At 46.7% G+C, this 21,199-nt stretch overlaps 1 protein-coding gene across 1 annotated transcript; it reads right to left on the bottom strand.

Annotated features, from left to right (window-relative positions):
* Positions 1–2,618: 2,618 nt before the first annotated feature.
* Positions 2,619–16,910, bottom strand: SVOPL (SVOP like). Its single transcript, XM_014876945.2, has 14 exons — positions 16,527–16,910; positions 15,910–16,001; positions 14,975–15,073; positions 14,427–14,498; positions 14,198–14,322; positions 12,876–12,939; positions 11,392–11,517; positions 9,912–10,040; positions 8,230–8,303; positions 6,106–6,308; positions 5,462–5,573; positions 4,985–5,066; positions 3,425–3,514; positions 2,619–3,077 (listed from the first exon to the last, which is right to left on the bottom strand). The coding sequence occupies exons 1-14, from the start codon at positions 16,603–16,605 to the stop codon at positions 2,907–2,909; spliced, it is 1,518 nt and encodes a 505-aa protein (XP_014732431.2). The 5' UTR covers positions 16,606–16,910; the 3' UTR covers positions 2,619–2,906.
* Between the last annotated feature and the right edge of the window lie 4,289 nt (positions 16,911–21,199).

The following is a 21,199-nucleotide window of genomic DNA, read 5'->3' as shown; positions in this document are numbered from 1 at the left end:
TATGTTGTTTTGCTTTAATGTTCCCTTCACGTACCTAACAGGAGACGTGTATTTTATTTTTAAAACAAAAAGAAGGGGGAATTGGCTCCTTAAGAATGTTTGAATAATGCAATACTTATACTAAAAATTATTTGAGGGTAGATCATCAGGTTTGGTTCCTAGCAGAGTGATGCTGCTCTGAAAAATTTTTCTGATGCTAAACCAATTTTTGAAAGCTCTTACATAAGAATCCCCAATTGAATGTGCAATGGCAAGGCCTAGCTGATTTACTAAACCAGGGAGAAGGTATGCATGTGTTGGGGTTCCAGGAGCAGCCAGAGTTGATGGCAGCTGTGGTTTGGGAGAAATCCTGTGACGTTTGTGATTTTATGAGTCAGATCCTAGTGTTGGCCAGTGAGACTGGACACTAACAGTGGCCATTTTCCTTGGGGAAAAAATCCTTATTCCCCCAGTGTCTAGGGGTCAGCTCAGAGGTGGCGTTTCGGGTTCCAAGGGCAGCCAGAATCGTCGTTGCTGGCAGCTTTGTTCTGGGAGAAATCCTGCAGGAACACCTGCCAAATCACAGGACCTGTGGGAAATATTTTCCAGCTGAGTTGTGAGTCCATCTATTCCTTTCGTCCACTCACAGACCTTTCAGCAATAGTCAGGAGTTGCTCTAAATGGAAGGTCCCCTCTTTTTTAAGGGATAAATAGATAATGAAGACCTTTCCATGATTTGGAAGCACTTTTTAGGTATAAGACTTCGATTTTAAAAATTCTGTTAAAAATTTAACAAATATTACCTATTTCTCTGAGTTGATTTTGCCGATTTGCCTTCAGCAAATGGTTTATTTAAATTTAGAGCACTTTTCCAGCAAGACTAATTAGACAGTCAGAATAACACAATCAGGCCCTGATGTGGTGCTTTGCATAGAGCATGGAAGAGACTCTGTGCCTTTCTGCTGTGTACATGTGTAATGAGAAAAAGACCTGGTTTTGCCTCTCACCTGCTGAGATCCTGCCTACCTGTCTTTGTCAAAGGGTGGCACTGCACACTAAAATATAATGGACACTCCCAAAAAATAGTTGTGTTTGCAGTAGGCCTTTGACATAACTTCTGATCATATGAGCCCAGAGTCTTTTTTGTTTGTTTGTTTGTTTGCTTGCTTTTTTATATTGCTGTCGTCATTGTTGTTTGGTTTGGGTTTTTACAGAAAGTTTTTACTACCTGAAGAGAGTTGCTTGTAAGTGATACCTTCCCAGCATAATAGAAAATAGAAAAGAGAAGTTAAGGAGGAGAACAAAATGGTGAGGGAGACCATTCTAGCAACATAGCTGTGATCAGTGTATACTGCAGTAGTAGAGAGTTAAAAAAATAAAGAGGCACTGCCACCACAACACTTGAAGTCTTAAAGATCTAACTTCACACTCAAGTTGTTCTCCCAGTGGAAAATGCTGAGGACAGAAGAGTGGATGTACTCTGTGTCCAGTTACTTACCTGTCTGCTGTAAACTGCTTGGAACTGTCTTGAAATAATCCACTTGAAAAAATCTGACTCACCTTTCATTTCGTGGTCTTAAATATCACCCCAACAATGATCAGAAATCATCACTGTGTATGGTTTGAGATCCAAGTTTTACTACTTCCATGCAGGTGGTATTTGCACAAAAAGTTGAGGAAAGTACTATATCTTTTCAAGCTGCTATGGCAGAGACTCTATCTACTTCGTGTATTTTTCCCCTTTACCTCAATTCACCTAATGATTTTCCTATTTTTTTTAGTATCATGTATGCAGTATCGTTACTGATAGCACTAGGAGTAAAGTCTTCATCTCACTTCACAAGAAGGATAGAAAACATCTGTTTATTGAATCATAAGAAGGGAAAGATCCTTGAGAAAATTACCATTTGTCTACACAAATCATAGCTCTTACACAGTTCAGTTGCATTTTTTTTAATAATGGAAACAGTATGGAGAAGCAATCAACATCAAATGAAGCTCACAGGAAGTGACCGAGTCCAGGAGTTTATTTTTCTTTCCTACCCAATCCAACATCAAACATCCGCTCTCATTTTACTTGCTAAAAAGGGAGTAAGAAAAAGTAATACATAAAATTAATAAAATGCACACAAAACACAACAGAAATGGATGCAGTGGAGAATAATGTGTTTGGATATGTCCAAAAGTCTCACTTCTGGCAGGAAATCCCTGTGCTTGTAGGGATGGGTTTTTCGAAGTCTAGTTTGGAAGCCCTCATAAACTAGTTTGATCAAACATCTGCCATGCTTTAGGCTGCTAAAGAATGTGAATTATTCTTAGCCTATGATTTTATGGTCTATACAGGTCAGACTGCAGAGTGGTGTGACCATGCTGCTGCATGCCATAAAAATCTCCATGCTGTATAGATGAATTTATTAGAACCACAGGACTGCTCACCACCTCCTCTAATTGAACTGGTGTGATTTGCATATGGGAGACTGCTAAATTTGAACTTTCCCCCTTAATCTTTGGGCTTAATGTTTTGGCTGATTGCTTTATAGAAAACACTGACCACAAGGGCTTAGCTGATGGACTGATGAAGGTGGGGCTCTTGCCTTGAATTTGATTACAAAATTACTTTGGTAGTTTAGGTACTCATTGCATCTGCTGTCCTCTCTCCTTGCAGCACAGGCAGAGCAGAGCATGTACTTGGGAAGCTGCATCTTCAGGTCAGGATTGGAGATAAAGAGGGGCTCCCACAAGCTAAAGCTCACACACTTACTGAGGTGGCTGGGGCTGCCATCCTGGCTTGTTCTTTCACAAGAAACAAGTTTTGGGCACCTGGGATAACAGTGCTTGAATCTGCTGCAGCAGAACGTTCCTGTGAGTGCCTATGAGGCTTGTGAAACCTCAGGAGAGTTAGGTTTGGATTCTGACTGTATCATCACCTACCCATCCCTAACAGCCTTTAGATACACAGGAGCTCCTGGAGTAGTGGTACTCACCTGCAGGGCCCTGCCCTTGGTCTCAATGGGCAGTGTGACTGCAGAGATGGCACAGATGATGCACACAGAGGAGAAGAGACACAGGGCCCCCACGAAAGAAGCACTCATAAGAACCTGCAGGCCGAAGAACATCAAACAGGAGCACACTGGTGTGAGGGGCTGGCACTTAATTAGCAATTAAGAGTGGACAAAGAGTCATAAATGATTGAGGCTCCACAATAGAAATAACAGTATCTTGAGAACCTTAAGAGCTTTCAGAAAGTATCAAATACTAGTGAACTGAACTCTGTGATGAGAGTTACTGAAAGCTACATCTGGCAAAGACCACCCAAGTACTCTGTATATGAGGTTGGGAGGGAACTGATTACATCCTCCCATTTTTTTGGATGAATTTCAGGGACATCTGTCTGCATTTGATGACAGTATCCAATGTTTACCAGCATTATCAAGCATGCTCTTACTTGTGATATAAATGGAGCCACCATTGCTCCCACACGGCACAATGACCCACTTGTCCCCATCCCCAGTGCTCGCATTGTGGTGGGATAAACCTAAAACAGGCCAGAAAAAAAACTGGATTAGTGCAACAGCAATCCACAATACCTGTACTTTTCTTGGTCTTTTAAAAAAAAAATTATCAGATAGAATATTGCGTTATCAAGGGCAGCTAGTCGGATAAGATATGAAAAGAAATAAAAGCTACCTTGGGCCTCATTTGAGCCATTACAAATCTGTCCTTTTTTCCCCAAGTAAAGTTTTCAGGACAAGTTAAAGCTGGATGTGAGTCCCCTTTGTTTAGCACCACTACCACCACTTTATTGCCTGGCACTATAAACAAAATCACAGGGGTTAGGTTGGGTGCTAAAGGAAAAATTCTATTTATACTGCTGGGCCTTGTATCTGGAAAACAGAAAGAAAATATATTGTCTGCAGTGTTTAAGTCTGCCTATTCATTTTTATCAACAGCACCTTTGTTTAGAAGGAAGAAAAACAGATCCCAGTAAGAAATATCCAGGCTTAGAAGAATGTGCTTTGTGTAGTTTATTTTTCACACCTCCCAAACACTTGTGCCAATGAAACACTTAAATATGAATTTTACTGAACTTTAGGTCCTCTTAATATCAACAGATTTTAGCAAGTATATTCATATCAGCCTTTGTTTAAACACTTTACTAGACCAAGCAAATTAAGTAAGTTAATTCAAGAAGAGTCCAGGTACTTGGCTTAAAAGATTTTGGCCATTGATTAAATTGTGAATGGAACTGATTTATGATATGGCTGTTACAGCAATGGTCTTTACATCAATAGCAACTTATTCAAAACTACCAAAATTGTAGTATTAAAGCCAGGTGCAGGTTTAAATATTACAGTGCACTATTAAGAGTGCAAGGGAGCTACTTCTGTTTGCTTTGGATCATTTTAGTCAATTAACAGGGAAATCCATTTAACTCCACACAATTGTTTTTTAAAAAAAAAGAACAAAAAAACCCTCAACAATTTATACTTAACTCGCAGAACTCATGGTTCCAAAGCTGTATGAAGTAAAAGCTCTTTAAAGGATTAAAACTTTTTGCAGACAGAACATAGCCAATAATTTCCATTAAGTGAAAAGAATGATATGTATAACCCCATATACTACCTCATACAGCCCCTTAAGTGCTGGAAAATGTTCCTTTCAGTGGTAGTCTGTTGTCTCCCTGTGGGGGTTAGATAGGGGAAAGATTGTGTGGTTTGGAAGATAGTGGTACCAAACTCCCTCAAAAATAGTGTTTAATAGGAGCTGAGTAACAGCTGGCTTAGTAGGGCACTCCTCTTCCATCTAACCCTGTCATCTCCAAGCTGGTTTTCTGATCCCTTCTCTTATCTTGAATATGAAAACACTGTGGGCAAGATGCCAGAGACACACAGTTCAAGGAAGGTGACTCTTAACTAGTCGATAAACTAGCAGGCAGCATTCCTGGGTATACACAAATGGTATTGGAAGCCTCCAAGCAGCTCAACATACCTCAAGGAGAACCCACCTCTGCTGTGTAAATGTAGATGGTGTTGAAGTTGGCTGAAACCAAGGCACGCAGCATGAAGAGAAAGCCAACCATGCCTGTGCTGGAGAGAAAGCCATGTGGAGCAGTTAATGGCACGGAGCAGCATCAGCAGAGATGCCAGAAAGAAAGGGGGAAAAAAGTGAACGAAAAAATATGACTTCTTTCTGGTGTACGTTGTTCACACATTTTTTAATTTTCTGGACTGTGCTAGAAAGCAGTGTGTTGGATGCTTAGGGGAAGCCATGTGGGCTCAGTAATACTAGTGAGCCCCTCTGCATACCACTGCACCACAGAATCTGCTGCCACAGCTTTCCCAGGAAAAGGAGACCCAGTCAGAGGCTTTTCTCAGACCTACAAGAATTACTGGCCTGGCAGACTGGTGATCTGATAATAACAGAGATCCTGCCTTCAGCATTGCATACCCTTGAACAAGACCCATAGTATGAACCGGAGTACCTTGAGGTGCAGATATTAAGGAGAAGAAAGAATAGAGCTGTACATCCCATGGTGATACACAGGCTTAGACGTCTTCCAAGCAGATTGATGCTGAGAATGTTCACAGGATTTACTGGAAATAAAAAGGAAAACCATAAAACATTTGACGATTGTCTGCCTTGACAGACCTTACACAGTGTGACAGGTATCTACCTGTCTGCATTCCCAGTGCCCACCAAACATCCTTTAAAATGCACAAATGCTATCATTCTCTTCCTGCACCCAAAGCTTGTGATTTGCCCCCAGGCCCCTTTTTTTTCACCTTTCCCCTCAAATTATGAATCCTGTGCTTCCCTGAACTTAGCTGAGGCAGGACACCAATGTCTGTCCTGGAGCCAGGCAAGGAAGGCACGGCTGGGTGAGCAGCACAGGCCTGGGTGGTTTTGCTCCCTCTGACCTCAACCCAGCGAAACACCAGGGCATGAGGTGTGCCCCACTGAGTGCCCTGCTGAGCCAGGAGCCACAGGCTCATGGCACGTTTCCCAGAAGCTGCCAGCAGTGCCTAGTTCATGTTGGCTCCTGTCACCAAGTGCATGCACAGCTCAAAGCTTTGCAGTGAGCACTGTGAGAGGGGAATGGCAGGGCAAGGATGGGGAAGAGGTTACGTGCGATCTCCCCGACTGTGCTGATGATCATGGTCTGGTAGGCAGCGGGCCCAAACAACCGGCAGTGGCAGGGGCTGTGGCTCTCCTCAGAGACATCAGTGGAGTCCTGCAGTGGCGGGGCTGCAGAGCCACAGACAAGGTCCCGCTCCAGCAACTCAGCACTGGCCAAGATGACACCATAGTAAGCAAAAGCTATGCCAAGCCTGTGGGGAGAAATGCTGCAGTGAGGTGCTGCTATGATGGGGAAGGGGAGGAAACTAAAATGCAGCAGGTATGGGGTGCCCTGGAGTCTCTGCTGCTGCTTGCACCAGCTCTGCATGATGGAACCCCTTAGCCTGAGCAGAGAGGTGGCCTGGGCATCCACCAGGCCACTGGTCACCTGTCCCATGGCACTCCCCTCCTACCTATGTCCAGGCACTGCTCTTTCTCAGTAAACTTCACCCCAGCTCAGAGTTCAACTTGGTATTGTGTTTGTATGGCTGGGTTCTGGTACTGGGTGGGGACTACAGGGGTGGCTTCTATGGGAATCTTCTGGAAGCTTCCTCCATGCCTGACAGAGCCGATGCCAGCTGGCTCCTGCTGCTGACCAAGGCTGAGCCCATCAGCAATACAGGAAGTGCCTCAGGGATACTATTTGTTAGAACCGGAAAAAAATGTGCAAGAGCAACAGGAGCCAGAGAAGGAAGTGAGAACATGTGTGAGAAACATCTCTGCAAACACCCAAGTCAGTAAAGAATGAAAGGCAGGAGGTCCTTCAGGTGCCAGAACAGAGGTTCCCCTGCATCCCATGGTGCAGACAGCGGTAAGGCAGCCCATGGAGGTCCACAGTGAGCAGAGATCCACCTGCAGCCTTTGGAGGTTCTCATGCCAAAACAGGTGGATGCTTGAAGGAGGCAGTGACCCCATGGGAAGCCCATGCTGCAGCAGGCTCCTGACAGGACCTTTGCTCCATGGAGAGAGGAGCCCATGCTGGAGCAGGTTTGCTGGCAGGACTTGTGACTCCCTGGGGGACCCACACTGGAGCAGCTCATAAAGTACTGCAGTCCATGGGAAACACTCACATTGGAGCAATTCATGGAGGACTGTTTCCCATGGGAAGGACCCCACACTGGATCAGGAGAGGAGTGTGAATGTCCTTATCCTTTCTACCCAGGGATTTTCAAGAGGAGTTTTCATTAACTGGCTGGAGAGGCTCACATTGCACACTGGCTGACTGTCAAAAACACAGCATTGCTGGTGGCAGCCTTGCTTTGTCATTATCAAGTAATTCAGAATACACCTGATCACAAGCAGGCTGAAAAGTAATTTTCACTTTTTTATCCCCCCTGGCAGTTTCAGAAATGAGCAGCAGAATTTGGGCCACCTGGGAAGGCAAGGAATGGTGGGGGGAGTGGGAATGCAGACCCAAGAACATGCCAGAAACTCCTGGGACGACTAGGAGACAAAGAAAGATAAAAAACCAAAAAGATATTTCATAACGTTCATAGAAATCAAGGGGAAAAAAACCCATAAAAAATTCAAGGCCTGACTTCACAACATTTTGGGTCAATGGATTCCCACAGACCTATTATTTATGCATTTCCATTTCAGGCAGCAAAGTCAATGAAACATGTATTACCCTTGCATACAGCTACTGCGAACACTGCATATGAAACTTGTCTCCTCAATCTTAATTTCCCTCAGCGAGCAGCACTGGTAATGGTGAAAGTGTTTCTGTCAGAGCCCTGTCTCACTGGTCCTTTGGCCATCCTTGGGGAGAGCAAGTTTACCCCAAGGAGGGAAGGGAAGCCAAAGACACACGGCTGGTCCTGCTGCAGTCAGGTGTGGGCTCTGCCCTGTGGCTCTCCCCTGGCTCCCAGGAGCCTCCCTGTCCTGAGGAAGGACTCAATTGCACCATCCTGGAAGTCCAGCCCTTTTCTGCCTAAGTTAACAGCAACCAGTTAGGGTGTCTGAGGTGTGGTCTGAAACAGGACAAACCTATGGTGATCCATGTCCCTCCAGCTGCAGCCACCATCAGAGGCAGAGTGGTGTCCTGTTAAAGGCAGAGTCTGTGCAAGACTTCTGCTCCCAGCACACTATCAACCAAGAGAATGAGCTAATAAGCAAGAGACAAAAAATATTTACCAAATGATCCATATCTGCAAAGTGGTTCTGCGGTATTTGGGGTGGATGAGGTCCTTGAATTTTCCCCTTCTTTCCTGAAAATCGTACAATAGAAATAGAAGTTTCTACAAAGGCATGTATTGTACAGGAGCAAGTGTTCTGGGAGAGTAGTAGGCACACTGGGTCTTCCTGTGCTCCCCCTGTCCCCAGGCTGTTTGTGGCACCAGCAGAGTCACAGATGGTGCAACACAGCCCCCACCAAACCTCCAGAGGGCAAAACCCCTCTTCCCAAAAGATACCCACAGGAAGCTGCAATGCAGTGGATGGAGGAGGGGAGAAGAGGACATCCTGAGCTCTCCTGGCCCCAAAGGACCCCCTAGATCAGGAGCAGTCTGGTTCCATTGTGACCATGATGGTGCCAGAGGGGGCCCGAGTTACTGTTAGGGGAACAGCATTGCTGGGGCTTCTGTCAGCTCCCACTGCCCTGCATGCTGCTCTGCCTGTGAAGCAAGCTTTTGGACACATACATCTTTCTGGGAGGCCTGAAATGCCAGTGAACAGAGACTGGCAGGCACTGGGGGCCCTGCCTGGCCTGCTGCTCCCCAGGATCCCACCACCGAGGGGAGACAAGTTCACAAAGATAGTGTGGATTGACTTTATTTTTATTTTCCTCATCATTGGTTAAGCCTGAGAGAGGGTAAAACTAACAAAAACCCTTCCCATATCCAATGTGGTCCATTACATAAATTCAATTAAATTACATGGAAGCTTTAATCCTAACTAATTCCAATACAATAGCACCATCTTGCATGAATTGCTAAGGACAATACTTGGTGCCTGTGGGATTGAATACGTAGGAAAAAGATCCAGGAAAGGGATTTAAAAGAACTGGGTAATTCTGAGGCCCTGAACAATGGGTTTGTCTAATCTTCCTGTCTTGGGGGTCAAAGGAGACACCTAAGGCCTCCCACTCACCAGTCAGCAGGGCCCAGACTGGGTGAGAGGGGGAGAAGTCAGGGGGGAGCCTGCCCCCCCTGCAGCACCCACGCATGTTTTTGGGCATTTCAGTCCAGCAGTGCTCCCCTCCTGAGCTGCTCAGCTGCTTACAGGTACAGCTGGTGGTATCTGTGAAATGGTCTCTCCTGCTTTGACCCTCTTCTGTTGGTCTGCGGCTCCACACTCGGGGATCTGGAGTCCTGGGACACAGTGGACAAGCCAGGCCAGGGGCTGGGAGCAGCCTCTGGGAGCACTGGATTGACCTCGTGGCAGGGATCCCTGCAGAGGCCCAGTCACAGCCCTGAGAGAGACCCCAATGGACAGCTCCCAGATTTCATGGCATCTCATGTTCTCTGAGGGAACACCCCTGCAGGATGGGTGGGCAATAAGGAGCAGCATGCTTTGCCAGGAGCCCTTTTCGTGGTAAGGAAGGAAATATTTTTTTAGCCCAATCTTTTTCTGAGCAAACACAAATTGAGGAGAAAAAAAAAGCAGAAAACTCCGTTCCATTCTGAAGGCTGAGATTATGGTTTCTCCAAAAGAAAACTGACATCTTCATCATCACTTTCAGCAGTTGTTTGGAAGAGAGCCAGGCAAGGAGGATGAGAGAGGCAGAGCAAGATATGGCTGGCAGTCCCGCTCCCTCCCTGAAGCCCAGATGCCGGCAGCCCTGCCTGGGATGGATGGGCTGGACAGCCTCGACCTACCTTGGCAGGCTCCCTCAGCTGCCCGTCGGGCATGGCTGCTCCGTTCATCCTGGCTATCCTCTGCAGCGTGGCCAGCGCAGCCCCCACGTTTCCCGTGGACACGTTGTACCGCGCCGACTCTGGGATGAACTGAAAGCAGAGCAGGAAGCCTTTCTGCACCTCTCTTGTCCTACTCCCAGCTTCTCATCACGCCCAAGAGCCTGTTCAGGTCGGCACAGGGCACTCCATGAGCTGGAGCAGCCTTTTGCCTGTCCTTCTCCCCAGCCATACCCTGGGGTACCCCGTGTGCCCCAGTCCCCACATTCCCCATGTTGGGGGTCTCACTCTGCCCAACAAACCAGTTTGTTGGTCCAGCTCCCAGGGGTCTGCCACTGAGCCATCCGTGTCAAGTGCTTATGAAAGGTGAAAGCCAAAGACACAGGTTTAACAAAAAGAATCCTGAATAAACTGACATTCTAAAATGAGATGAGGCACATATTACTTGCTCAAGCAAAAGTCTTGGAAGGCACAACAAGGCCATTTTAATAAAAAGGAAGAAGTGGTTGAAATGTAACTCATCACATTCAATGCCCTTTCCAAAATAAAATACCTTTTTGATTAAATGGTGGCTCTATTAAATTATAAACAACTGCATCTGTTTCACTCAAATATGAATTAAAGACTTCTTTTTTAAAAGTATGTATACTAACTCTGTCTTTTTTTCCCCCTGAATTACAAACTTTTGCTATTCAATTTTCCTGGCAAAAAAAATCAGGGAAACTAAACATCCAGGTTATACGAGTGTACACTTACAGCCATCTTACATTTGCCTGCCTGGGTAGCACCCCAGATGGACTTGTGCATTCACTCAGCTGCAGGAAGAGCTTTTACATCTGCATAGCCTCCACCAGCCTCAGCTCAGTACTGCAGTGCCCATGAGCACTGTAAACAGGGATTTTCCTCATCACCCTCCACAAATCAGATGGTTCTCATGGCCAAGGCTGATTTTTCTGAAGCAGAAAGAAAACTGGGGAAGCTGTGGTTTACCCTGGCACTCTGTGAACACTTTACTGAGGCTTCTTTCCTCAGCCTTAGAAAATGCAAAGACTGAAAAGCGTGTGCTGTGCCCAGTATTAGACCGAAAGTATTATTTGTCTTTTTTTTAATATACTATCTAGCCTGTCTTCCTCTTGGTGCCTGACCCATCACCACAGTCCCTGGGTACTGCTGGCAGCCTGGACACTGGAACGTGAGCTGCTGGAGGGCTTCAGCTGACCAGTAAAGCCAGGCCATCACCAGCAAGGCAGCATCTCCCCAGCAGCTGGTCTGCAGCCCTGCCAGGACTTCAGGACCTTACCAAGCTGCCGTGTGAGAGGACTGAAGGGGAGAAAGGAGGACACAAGAAGAGCCCTAGGATGAAGGGGGTGGAGGGCAATGGTGCCTGGGGAGACATCAGGGCAATGGCAGTACAGCAGGGAGTGGGGAGTGGAGATCTTCCTACCTTGAACACCAGGATGAGAAGAATGCCAGGGATGGAGGCAATTCTGATCAGCCACCGCCAGCCGATGGCTGGGTTCACCACTGATGCCAGGCCAATGATTAACAAGGATCCTGCCAACCAAAACACCTTTCCAAGGGAAAGAAAGGGGTTAGAACATGAACACACAGCAATGATTTATTCTCTTCTGGTCTACTTCTGTGGCTAGATGGGGAACTGTCCTAGGGAATGCTGAGGTTCAATTGAGCCATCCCGTGGCTGACTGAGAAAATGGGCTTGGGTGGGAGGAGAGAGGGGAAGACAAGAATCTGGGGAGTGACAGGGAAGGTGGTCTCAATTAGCTGCAGGCAAAACCCAATAATTTGCTGTGGATACAATTGTACTTAGAGCCACTGCTTTTGTCCTTCCAGTCACTTCTCTGTGAATGCTCATGCCCATGAATTTTCCTGTTGTCTAGGTCTCTTCACTGAAGTAGCAGATTTACAAACTCAGAAGGCAAAACCAGGCCAGATTTCCACTGCTGAAAGTTGGTGACTCTCCAGTAGACACAATACCAAGCTATACCAACAGAGAATCTGGCCTCTGATCTGCAAGTACATTCCTTTCTGAAGTTCACTTGTTGCCATTAGGAGACACATCCCTTTCCAGGGGACCACCCAAGGGAGCTCAGCCAACACAAATCACAAAAGCTGCAGCAAGATCATGAATAGCCTGTGGGCAGAAATAACAAATTTCTGGGGAGAAAAGAAAGATTGCTCTTCCATCAATCTTTGTATTTCTGATGACACTTTGGTAATGCTCCTTGGATCGAGGAGGCTGCAGTTGAAAAGGAAACTATCCCTGACATGAAGAGCAGTGGGATGAATTTGTGCACTCAGAGGTGTCACTACTGATCATCTGCACATGCAGGAACTGTGCACTGCAGAAATCTGCAGTAAGCAGTGACCCAGCAAGAGGGCACAACCCTCCCAGCACATATCAGGCCAAATTTGGGACTATCTGTGCTAACTCTCTCCTGTGCAAATCCCCTGGCAGAACCTGAGCAAGGAGAGGAGCAGATTAGGACCTCACCTGGGAGTCACTGCATAAACCACTTGTTATCTCTGGGTGTCCAAAGAGGGGGAGGGGGATACACCTCAGCTTGGAGTGGGCTGGAAATGCCACTAGCTCCAGTGCCTGCCAGTCCATCAGTGCTGGCCCCATTGTCAATAGGACAACCAAGAGGCTGGGTGTCAGCCATCACTCAAAGTCCCTCTACGATGTTTGGAGCATCAAATCATTTGAGCAAATATTGCCTCTCTCCTGTGTATGTGTTTAGTAACACAGATGCCGCACTCTGAGGCACAGGAGGCAGTGGACACTCGCTCAGACCCAGACGAGTGTGATTAGTCTGGGAGAAGTGCTGATGTGCTGGAGGCGCGGCTTCCAAACTGCAGTGGGACTAATCTCCTGGCACTCAGAAGAAACAGTGATGTGCTCACTTTTACCTGAGATAAAGGCAACATGTATCCCCGGTATTTGGTGGGCAAAAATTCCGTTTTTATGATAAGTCTAGCAAAAAAGGAAAGAAAAAGCAGAAACATAGTTGCAATAAGAATTTCCATACAAATCAAGTAACAGTTCAGCTCAACTCATAGAATGAATACCATCCCTCTTCCACCTTGAGCACCAAGAGACAAGGAATCCCTGTCCAATATGCCTCCCACTCCAGCATCAAATTACATGCAAGGTAAACATAAGGCACGAATCTTTTCCAGGCCACAGCTGTGGGATACAACAGGTAAACTGCAGGTAAACACTGCAGTCTGTACATCAGGAAACCTATAGGAAGGTCCTGTGGGGTGACTGAGGTGCCAGCACAGGCATAGATATGCTCATCGAAATGAACGTTTTAGCAAACTTTTTTTTTCATGAAAAAAATTAAACTCTTTTCCCCTTTTTAAATGGTTAAAGTACCCTTGGGGCAGGTGGCTCATGGCACAGCCATCTCTCAAAGTCTCCAGTGTGAATTTTGTTTCCTAAGTAGGACAGAGAGAAAGGTGAGAAGAGACCCTCAGTGTCTCCTTCTGTCTCAGCTAGTGAAGTGTTTTATAAAACGTTCAATTTCCTTCCATCCTCATGAGCAGTCTCCATGAGGGGGCCCTCCTGTGAGGGAGCCAGTGCCAGCAGCTCAGCAGATGCATGACTCAGGTGCAGGTGCCTTCTCCTCTCAACAGCACCTCTCTCCCCCACGTCCTTTCCTTCAGCAAAGGGCTTTGGGGTCAATGTTTGTTCAGTTTGGGATTTTCCTTTATGGGCAGCAACCAGGCTTTGGGGAACCATGGAAGGTGCTGAAATGTTTCATTTGTTTCCATAAGAGAGTCAACAAAAAATATTATTTTTCCAGGCCCCTAGTGAAGTGGTTGTTAATATTGTGAATTTTTCCTCTCCCCATCCTCCTTTCTGCACCAACAAGACAAATAATTTGATTTCAGTGAGAACGTTTTACATAATTCAAAAAGAATTTTCTACTTAAGCAGAATTGTTGTGACTTTTTTTTAAGGAGGAAGTAGTCTTTATTCATCTATTACCTCTCTAAGTTTTTTTATATGTGCTTAATAATCCCTCTGTCACCAGTTTAATGTAAACCAGCTGCCCCCTCTATTCCAGGCCTCAGGAGTCCTTGGGAACTGCAAATTAGGTCAATTGACTGCGATTTAGTGAAATTACAGAAAGGCTTTTTGTTCCAAGGTGATGTGGGAATTTGGCCCCCTTTCCCCTTGCAGCCCCTCCATTACCTTCTCTGGGAAGGTGGCTGGCACAGCCTTACCCTTGCGCGTGGCCTGACACACCCCCTCCTACCATGGCCCGCAGGAACACAAACCAGATGTAGGATGGGGCAAACGAGGTCAGCAGGGAGAAATAGGCTGCCCAGAGGAAGGAGAGCAGCAGGATCTGCAAAAGGGCAAGGATTAAGGTCATTAAAGCACAGGCTCAGCCAGGTGCATGGCTCCTGTGGAAGGCAGGAAAAGGAAGCGCAGCCTCCGGCAGTCACTCACCTTCCAGCGGCCGTACCTGTCTGCCAGGAGCCCGAGCACTATGCTGAACACCATGTAGCCAAAAAACACCATCTAAGGGGAATTGAAACACAGCTGTGGAGGGCCCATTCCCAGCTACATGGGGCAGCTCTGCTCTTTGAGCTGTGGGTGAGCTGTGTGTTCTCAGGGCAGCAGGATGAGCTAAAGCATCCAGAACCACAAGCGAGCGGCTTTCAGGGGATGGCTTCCTTTGTGTAGGCATTCACTGGTGCAGCCCTCAAAGCTGGGGGTGGATGGCAAGGTTTTCAAAATAAGAATGTGGAAGAGGTAATTTTCTTTGGCTTTGGCATTACTTCCTCTGTGAAAACCAGCGCATTTGGGCATGGACATCTGCTCTCATCAGCTTTATTTCTGATGTCTACAGTTGTGGCACTGTTCTTGTCCCTGTAAGGAGGCCCTACGAATTATTTTGGTTTGCTGGCAAATGTGTTTTCCAAAATCCATGGTGGTGCCCATGACTATGGCCACATGGTGGATGACCTGTCTTGGGGGGAACATGAGTCACTCACTGTTGTCACTAAAGCCACCTGCCAGTCTTGGAGCTGCCACTCACATCGGATGAGAGGGGACACGACAGCTATCAGCATGATCTCCATGGCTTCAGCCACCTTTGGGAACAAGTGTGCACATTAGCAAGAAGGGAAACCAGAAGAAGCCCACAGGGGAAAGTCTCTCCGTCCTACAAGGCCTGCAGCCATGGCAGTTCCACCATGTCAAAACAGTCCTGTGAAGCCATGGTGCCTCCACAGTGGTCTGACCCCTGTGCCTGACCTGGAATATCTTGGTGACAGGGAGAGGAGGAGAGAAAGGTTCATCTAGAAAGCAGGTACAGGTACGCTGTATATCTGGGAAGTTTGGAAAGTCATCCTTGGCAGAGAAGACTCTTACCCTGCAGTGTTAATAGAAGATCTTCAACAATCTCTGGAAAACAAGCTGCTTGGTCGTGTACCTAGCTGTGGATAGACCCCCATTACATCTTCACCCCAGCCTGGCCTCCAGCTTTTGCCCAAGTTCCCAAACCAGATACACAATTAACCCAAGACCATAAAATTGGGAAATTTTTCAAGTAGCCAGGAGTGAGAAGATGCCAGGTCTTCTGATCCAGATTGCACAGGACTTTGGTGTCATGTGGATGACAAGAAAAATGCCATTGTGAAGCTGAACCTAATGTTCAGGCACTAGCTGAAGATGTGTCCTGACAGGACTGGGGCCCAACCATGATGCTCTGGGCCAACCTGCTCAGCTTTGCCCTGAAATAGGTCTGATATCAATGAGGCCAAAATCTACTTTCACCAAAGATGAAAATATTAGAAATCCTGCTTGAGAAGGTATGTGTGGAAAAAAATGGGCTGGCAGCAGTATATGCTTATGGTTATTGCACAGTAATGAGAAAAATTAGAAGAAAGAATTTTTCAGGCCAGCACAGATGGCTGCAGATACCTACCCCAGTGCTGCCCATGATGAGGAAAAGCATGATATGGAACCTCCCAAACCCAATGGTTTCCACAGCTTCTTCCACTGTAAATGTCTTTTGCCCTAAAAATGAAAAGAAAATTAAGACATTAAAACTGTCAGCAGTCAAATTGTACCGCTTCTTCATAAAAAATATTCTTCATGCCACTGTGGGACTGCACCACGAAAAAGCCTAGAAACACCACTGACAAGCCTCTGGATGTCCTGATGACAAGGCACAACAGGAGGTTGCTGAAACAGCAGCCAGTACAAACGGAGGAAGGGCAGCCTTGTACAATTTAAAATGCTTTTGGGACAGAGTAACATTTAAAAAATGATCCCAAGTAAATGAATCCTCAAATTACCAATATAATAAAATGTTTACACGAAGCAGAGGCCTGGGAAAAGCAAAGCCAGCCAGCTCTTCCCACTGCCATAGGCAGCAGTCACCAGCCTGGTAGGTGTAGTGGGAGGGGAATGTAGGATGCCGATGTTGTAGCCACAACATGTACAGAGGTTTTAGGTAGCTGGAGTGCCACAACTGAGAACCCTTCCTCTATGCCAGCTAAACAAGGACCCAAATTTCTAGTTCTGTCAATACAAACCCACCTTTTGGTGGTTCTTTTCTCTCTTCGTGTATTTCCTCCAAGCCAATAGCATTTTCTGCCTCTTTTGGTGCAGTGGCCATCTCCGATCCTGCTGGAATCAACTGTCACTGTGGGCAAGGCTAGGATTTACCTGTGAAACGTCACAACAGTCACAAAGTCACCTGAGCAAGAAAACAGCAAGGCAGTTTCTCACACTGGAGTGGAAATATTCAGATACAACCAAATACGAGTTTGCTTCATGCAGCTACTGGAAGATGTCCCTTCCCATTAGGGTTTTGGTGAAAAAGACATAGAAACATCACAGGGTAAGTTAGCTGAACTGAGAGACATCAGTCATCACATCACACTGGCTATTTTTGTGAAAGTCCAGGGACTGACCTAGGGAAGACTGGAGACCTGCTAAGAGCATGTGACAACTTCCCCAGTCCAGAGGTCAGTGAAATGCAGTGCCAGTCTAAAAGATGCGGCATCTCCAGGAGCTGTGACATGATACAACCAGTAGTTGTTGCCCCTGTTGGAGGCTCCCCAGTGGAACTGGGTTTGAATGGGGAGTAGAGGTGCTGCACTCTGCAATTACTCAGCCTGGTGGGAGCCCCCACTGAGGCAGAACTAGCTGACCCAGCCAGTTCCCTAGCCCCAGGATCTTGGGAGTGGCAGGAAGCCACTGAGCTCCTCACCCAAGCAGCACGCAGCTTCCTGCTGTGAACCTGTCCCTCTACCTAATCCCTTTCCACACTAATCCCCATCCTCTCAATGCATCCATAAACACAGCCACACATTCTGGATTGCAACTGGAAGCTGGATTCCTCTGCGAGTGCTTCTGGCTTTCAGCACTAGATCTTTTGGCCTCATCGCTGTTGTTCTTCCTCATCAGAAAACTCATTTTAATCCCAGGGCAGGGATTAAGCACACTGATTGCTTAAACCCACAAGCTTTCCTGCTGAGTGCATGCTCAGGCAATGCAGAGGGGGGCTCAACACCTCTGCACTTTGCTGACACCCTCTCCTTTGATTACCTCCCTTCAGGAGTGCCGGGCTTGGCCCAGGCTGCATTCACAGCCAACCAGCAGAGACTGGGGAGGCTGCAGAAGGGTGAGAGCTGGAGGGAATTAATGGCTGAGAGCATCTAATGAAAGATACAAAATTCAGTTTGAGATAGAGGGCAGCATGAACACAGAAAGCATGGAATTACAGTACTCCAGGATGGATACCTTGATCCTATACTGAGGTACAGTTAGAAGGAGGTCATTAAGGACTAATGGCAGATTAGTTGGTTAGGTCACATACACAGACCTTGCTGTCACAGGTCATTACAGTCCAGCACCCAAGAAGATGCAAAGGATATTGGTTACATCTGTCTCTCAGCAATGTCCTCAGAGGCAGCAATAGCTGCCAGCAGCACACAGTGCCACCAGCTGATTATGATGGCCAACAGCTAGGGACTACTTCCAAGTGGAACCGGCTCAACAGAAACCAAGAAAGGTGCTTGGAAGAGCCCACAGGAAGAGGTGAAGATTTACTGTGTGTCTGAATCGCCAAAGGCTTTGCAATAACAAAATCTGGGCACCTGTTTTTCTCCTTTTCTGTTCCTTTATGACTGGAGACCTGCAAACATATTCTGCCCTAAGCTGCCACATCACACCTCTGTGGGGTGATGACACTCTCCTCCAAAACATCTGTGGCAGGCACAGCCCAGGGTGCTGGCAGGACAAGCATCAAGCCCTGGCCTTTGCCCACACATCCTAATGCTGGGATACCCTGCTACTGTTTGCTGAGGGGTGTTGGAGCATTTCACTGGTACCTGCTCTGGGCTACATGCCTTTCTTCTGGGAAGTGCCACAACTCTTCCACAAAAGGAGAGGGAGCCTTGATCCCTGGTGCTGCTGTGCAGAACTCACAGTGCAGTGCCACCTCCAGCACCCCACACTAGCCAGACAACCTCAGAGGAAGCAGGATGTAAGAACCACACTAGTCTCAAACAGCAGCTGGTAAGCAGGTGGGATACACTTTCCAGCACCTCAAATAACACCAGAAATCTGTGCAGGCACAGTAAACTTCCTAACACTTCCTACCAAATCCATGTTTTGCTCATCCCAAACCTTTGCAGCCCTGTTTTCTTTGAAGAAGCAGCTAGTGTCTATCTTCAGGGAGTCACAAAATTTCCTCTGTTTGTAAATCCAACTAAACACCAATTACATGAGCCAAAAGAACAGCAGTGACAAAGCTGCTGCTGGCAGGGAAAATAAAAATCCCCCAACTGAAGGGAACCAAGAGTACAGTGAAACTGCTGCTGGGACCCATCGGAATGATGCTGTGACCCCCACTGGAGGGCTGTGAGGCACAAAGGCCATACAACATGCAGTGCTGCCTGTGACACCACCTGGGAACTTTGTCAGTAAGGTCAGAGACCTTCTCTGGCTGAGAATTTTCCTCGCAGGTGGGAGCGGGGGTACCTGATCACACAAAGTATCAGATGCCGCCAATATTAAGCAATATTTTACTGAATATTTTTTTATTTAGTGAAGCTTTCTTACCTCTGTGGTGTCTCAGGCTTGGAGGAGAAGACCTTTTCTCTTTTCTGACTGTTTCTCTTCTGCTATTTACTTTTTACAGCAGTGGCGGTGCTGTGTGTTTGGGACCCAGCTCCCAGGAGTCAGGTTTCTTCCTTGCTGGGTACAGGCAGGTCCCTCCCCGCCCACCTCCACCACCTAGAGGTAGGTGCTGCAGGCAGGGTGCCCAAGTGCTGACATGTGCTTGTCTCATTGCATCTGCAGGTCCTTCACAGGGACTGCCCACCATGGGTGTTGGTACTTACCCATCCCTTCTTGTGAGGATGAGTCCAAGCAGGTGGAAGGAGGGTGCTGGGACACGTCGTTACTGAAACACCAGCAAGATTTTATCTCACAGGTTTCGGAGGTAGGTCCTGCAGCAGTCAGTGCCCACGTAAAGCACCTTTGCCATCCTCTGCCTGGGCACTGCAGCCATCAGCTTGTCTTAGGCCAGATGAAGCCAACTCAGGCACCAGCATCATGAGAAAAATAAGGTCTGCTTCATCCTTCTAAATTTCTTAATGAGGTAGCAAAATGCAGGGAGCATTTATGGCTTTAAACTGCCACAGGGATCTCGACCTTACTGTGCAGCAATCTCAGAACCATGATAGGTGTGGGCTCTTGACTAGGAACATGTGCTGATCTTTACTACTCAGTGTTGGTATTGCCCTCACAAGGGTTTCCGAAATCCTTCTGTTTTGAATACATCCACTGAGCTGGCAGCAATGGTGCAATAGTTCTATCAAAGTAACTCCTACACTGAATCTCATGCTTCCAAGCATCTGCAAGATACTTACTACCAGCCAACATATGCTATCTCACAGCTTTATTTTATATCTTCATCTTAATAATATCTAATATTCAGCCGTTATTGGCATCTGCTGAATGAGCTTCATGATCAAATCTGCCAAATCCATACCATTATGTTTTCATTGCAAAAATTCAGACAGTGTGTGTGCAACAACAGGAGGGCACAGAGGTTTCAGCATTTCTTGTCCCCAGCAAAGAAGGGGAAAAAATGACCAAAATTCCAGTGAGGTTTTAAGCTACAAAGATGAGTTTTCAGGCCCAGGTGTTTCGGATTGCACAAAGGGATACTATGTCTATTACATTTTTCAATTACCTCATGGTATTTTACTTATTTGCCATGGAAAGGCAAAGGCTGGTCAGAGTGAAGAACAAATGGAAATGCCTACATGCATAAAAAGTCCAGGAGAAACAAAAGACTGGGAGAGAGAAAAGAAAGGTCTCCATGCTGGCCAAGGACACGATGGAGAGCCATCATATAGGTAAAGACTGAGGGAAGTGCTGTTTGCTGGAGGGGCCAGAGGCTGAACCCCAAGAAACTGTTGACTTCTGGAGTTTCTGAAGCCTCAGTCCAAAAGCTAGTTCATTATCACCAGTCCAGAGGACCTAAGAGACTGGACAGGAACTCAATACTCAGCTTTCTTCATCTTCCACATCACAAAGTTGTCCTGGTGGGAGGGCATAGACACACACAGCAATGGCTCTCACAAGAAGGAATAAAAAACTCAGGAAAGAATGGCTGTGAGTGGCTAAAAACAGTTTGCTTGACTTCTTTTCTTTGTCTTTTCTTTCTACACAGTCATTCTCTGAGTTTTGTTTAAGGTTCATTCCCTATAGAATGACTAAACTCATGCTACCACTTCTCAGAAACAAACTACTCCCTAGCAATGGGATAAGTTTTGGATCCAGAAGCACCCATTCCCCCTAGGCACAGATCCTGAGTCTGCTGCAGAGGGGCATGCTGAGGTCCTGCCTTGGGTCAGGTAATCACAAGGCACACGTCTTCCAGCACTGGGTAAAGTTCATTTAAAGACACTGGGCTGTTGTACCACGAAGGTCCATTAGTCTGTAACAGTGGTCTCTGCTGGACCTGACCACATTCACAGAACCAACTCAACAACACGTTCCACTCAGCTTAGCAGCTGTGCAGGAACAGGCAGTCACAGCTCTACTCCAAAATCCTCTTTGTCTTCTGCAGGAAAACCTTTCAAAAGCAAAGCACTCTCTGGAACATTTCTGGGTTTTTAAAGAATTCTTTAAAAGAACCCAGATGAAACCTAGGGCTCTTTTCAAAGTGTATCAGTGCAACCCTGCCTCTC

The sequence above is a fragment of the Sturnus vulgaris genome, chromosome 5, assembly GCF_052056855.1.
Source record: "Sturnus vulgaris isolate bStuVul1 chromosome 5, bStuVul1.hap1, whole genome shotgun sequence".
Lineage (NCBI taxonomy): Eukaryota > Metazoa > Chordata > Aves > Passeriformes > Sturnidae > Sturnus > Sturnus vulgaris.
This window is presented reverse-complemented; position numbering and strand designations above follow the sequence as displayed.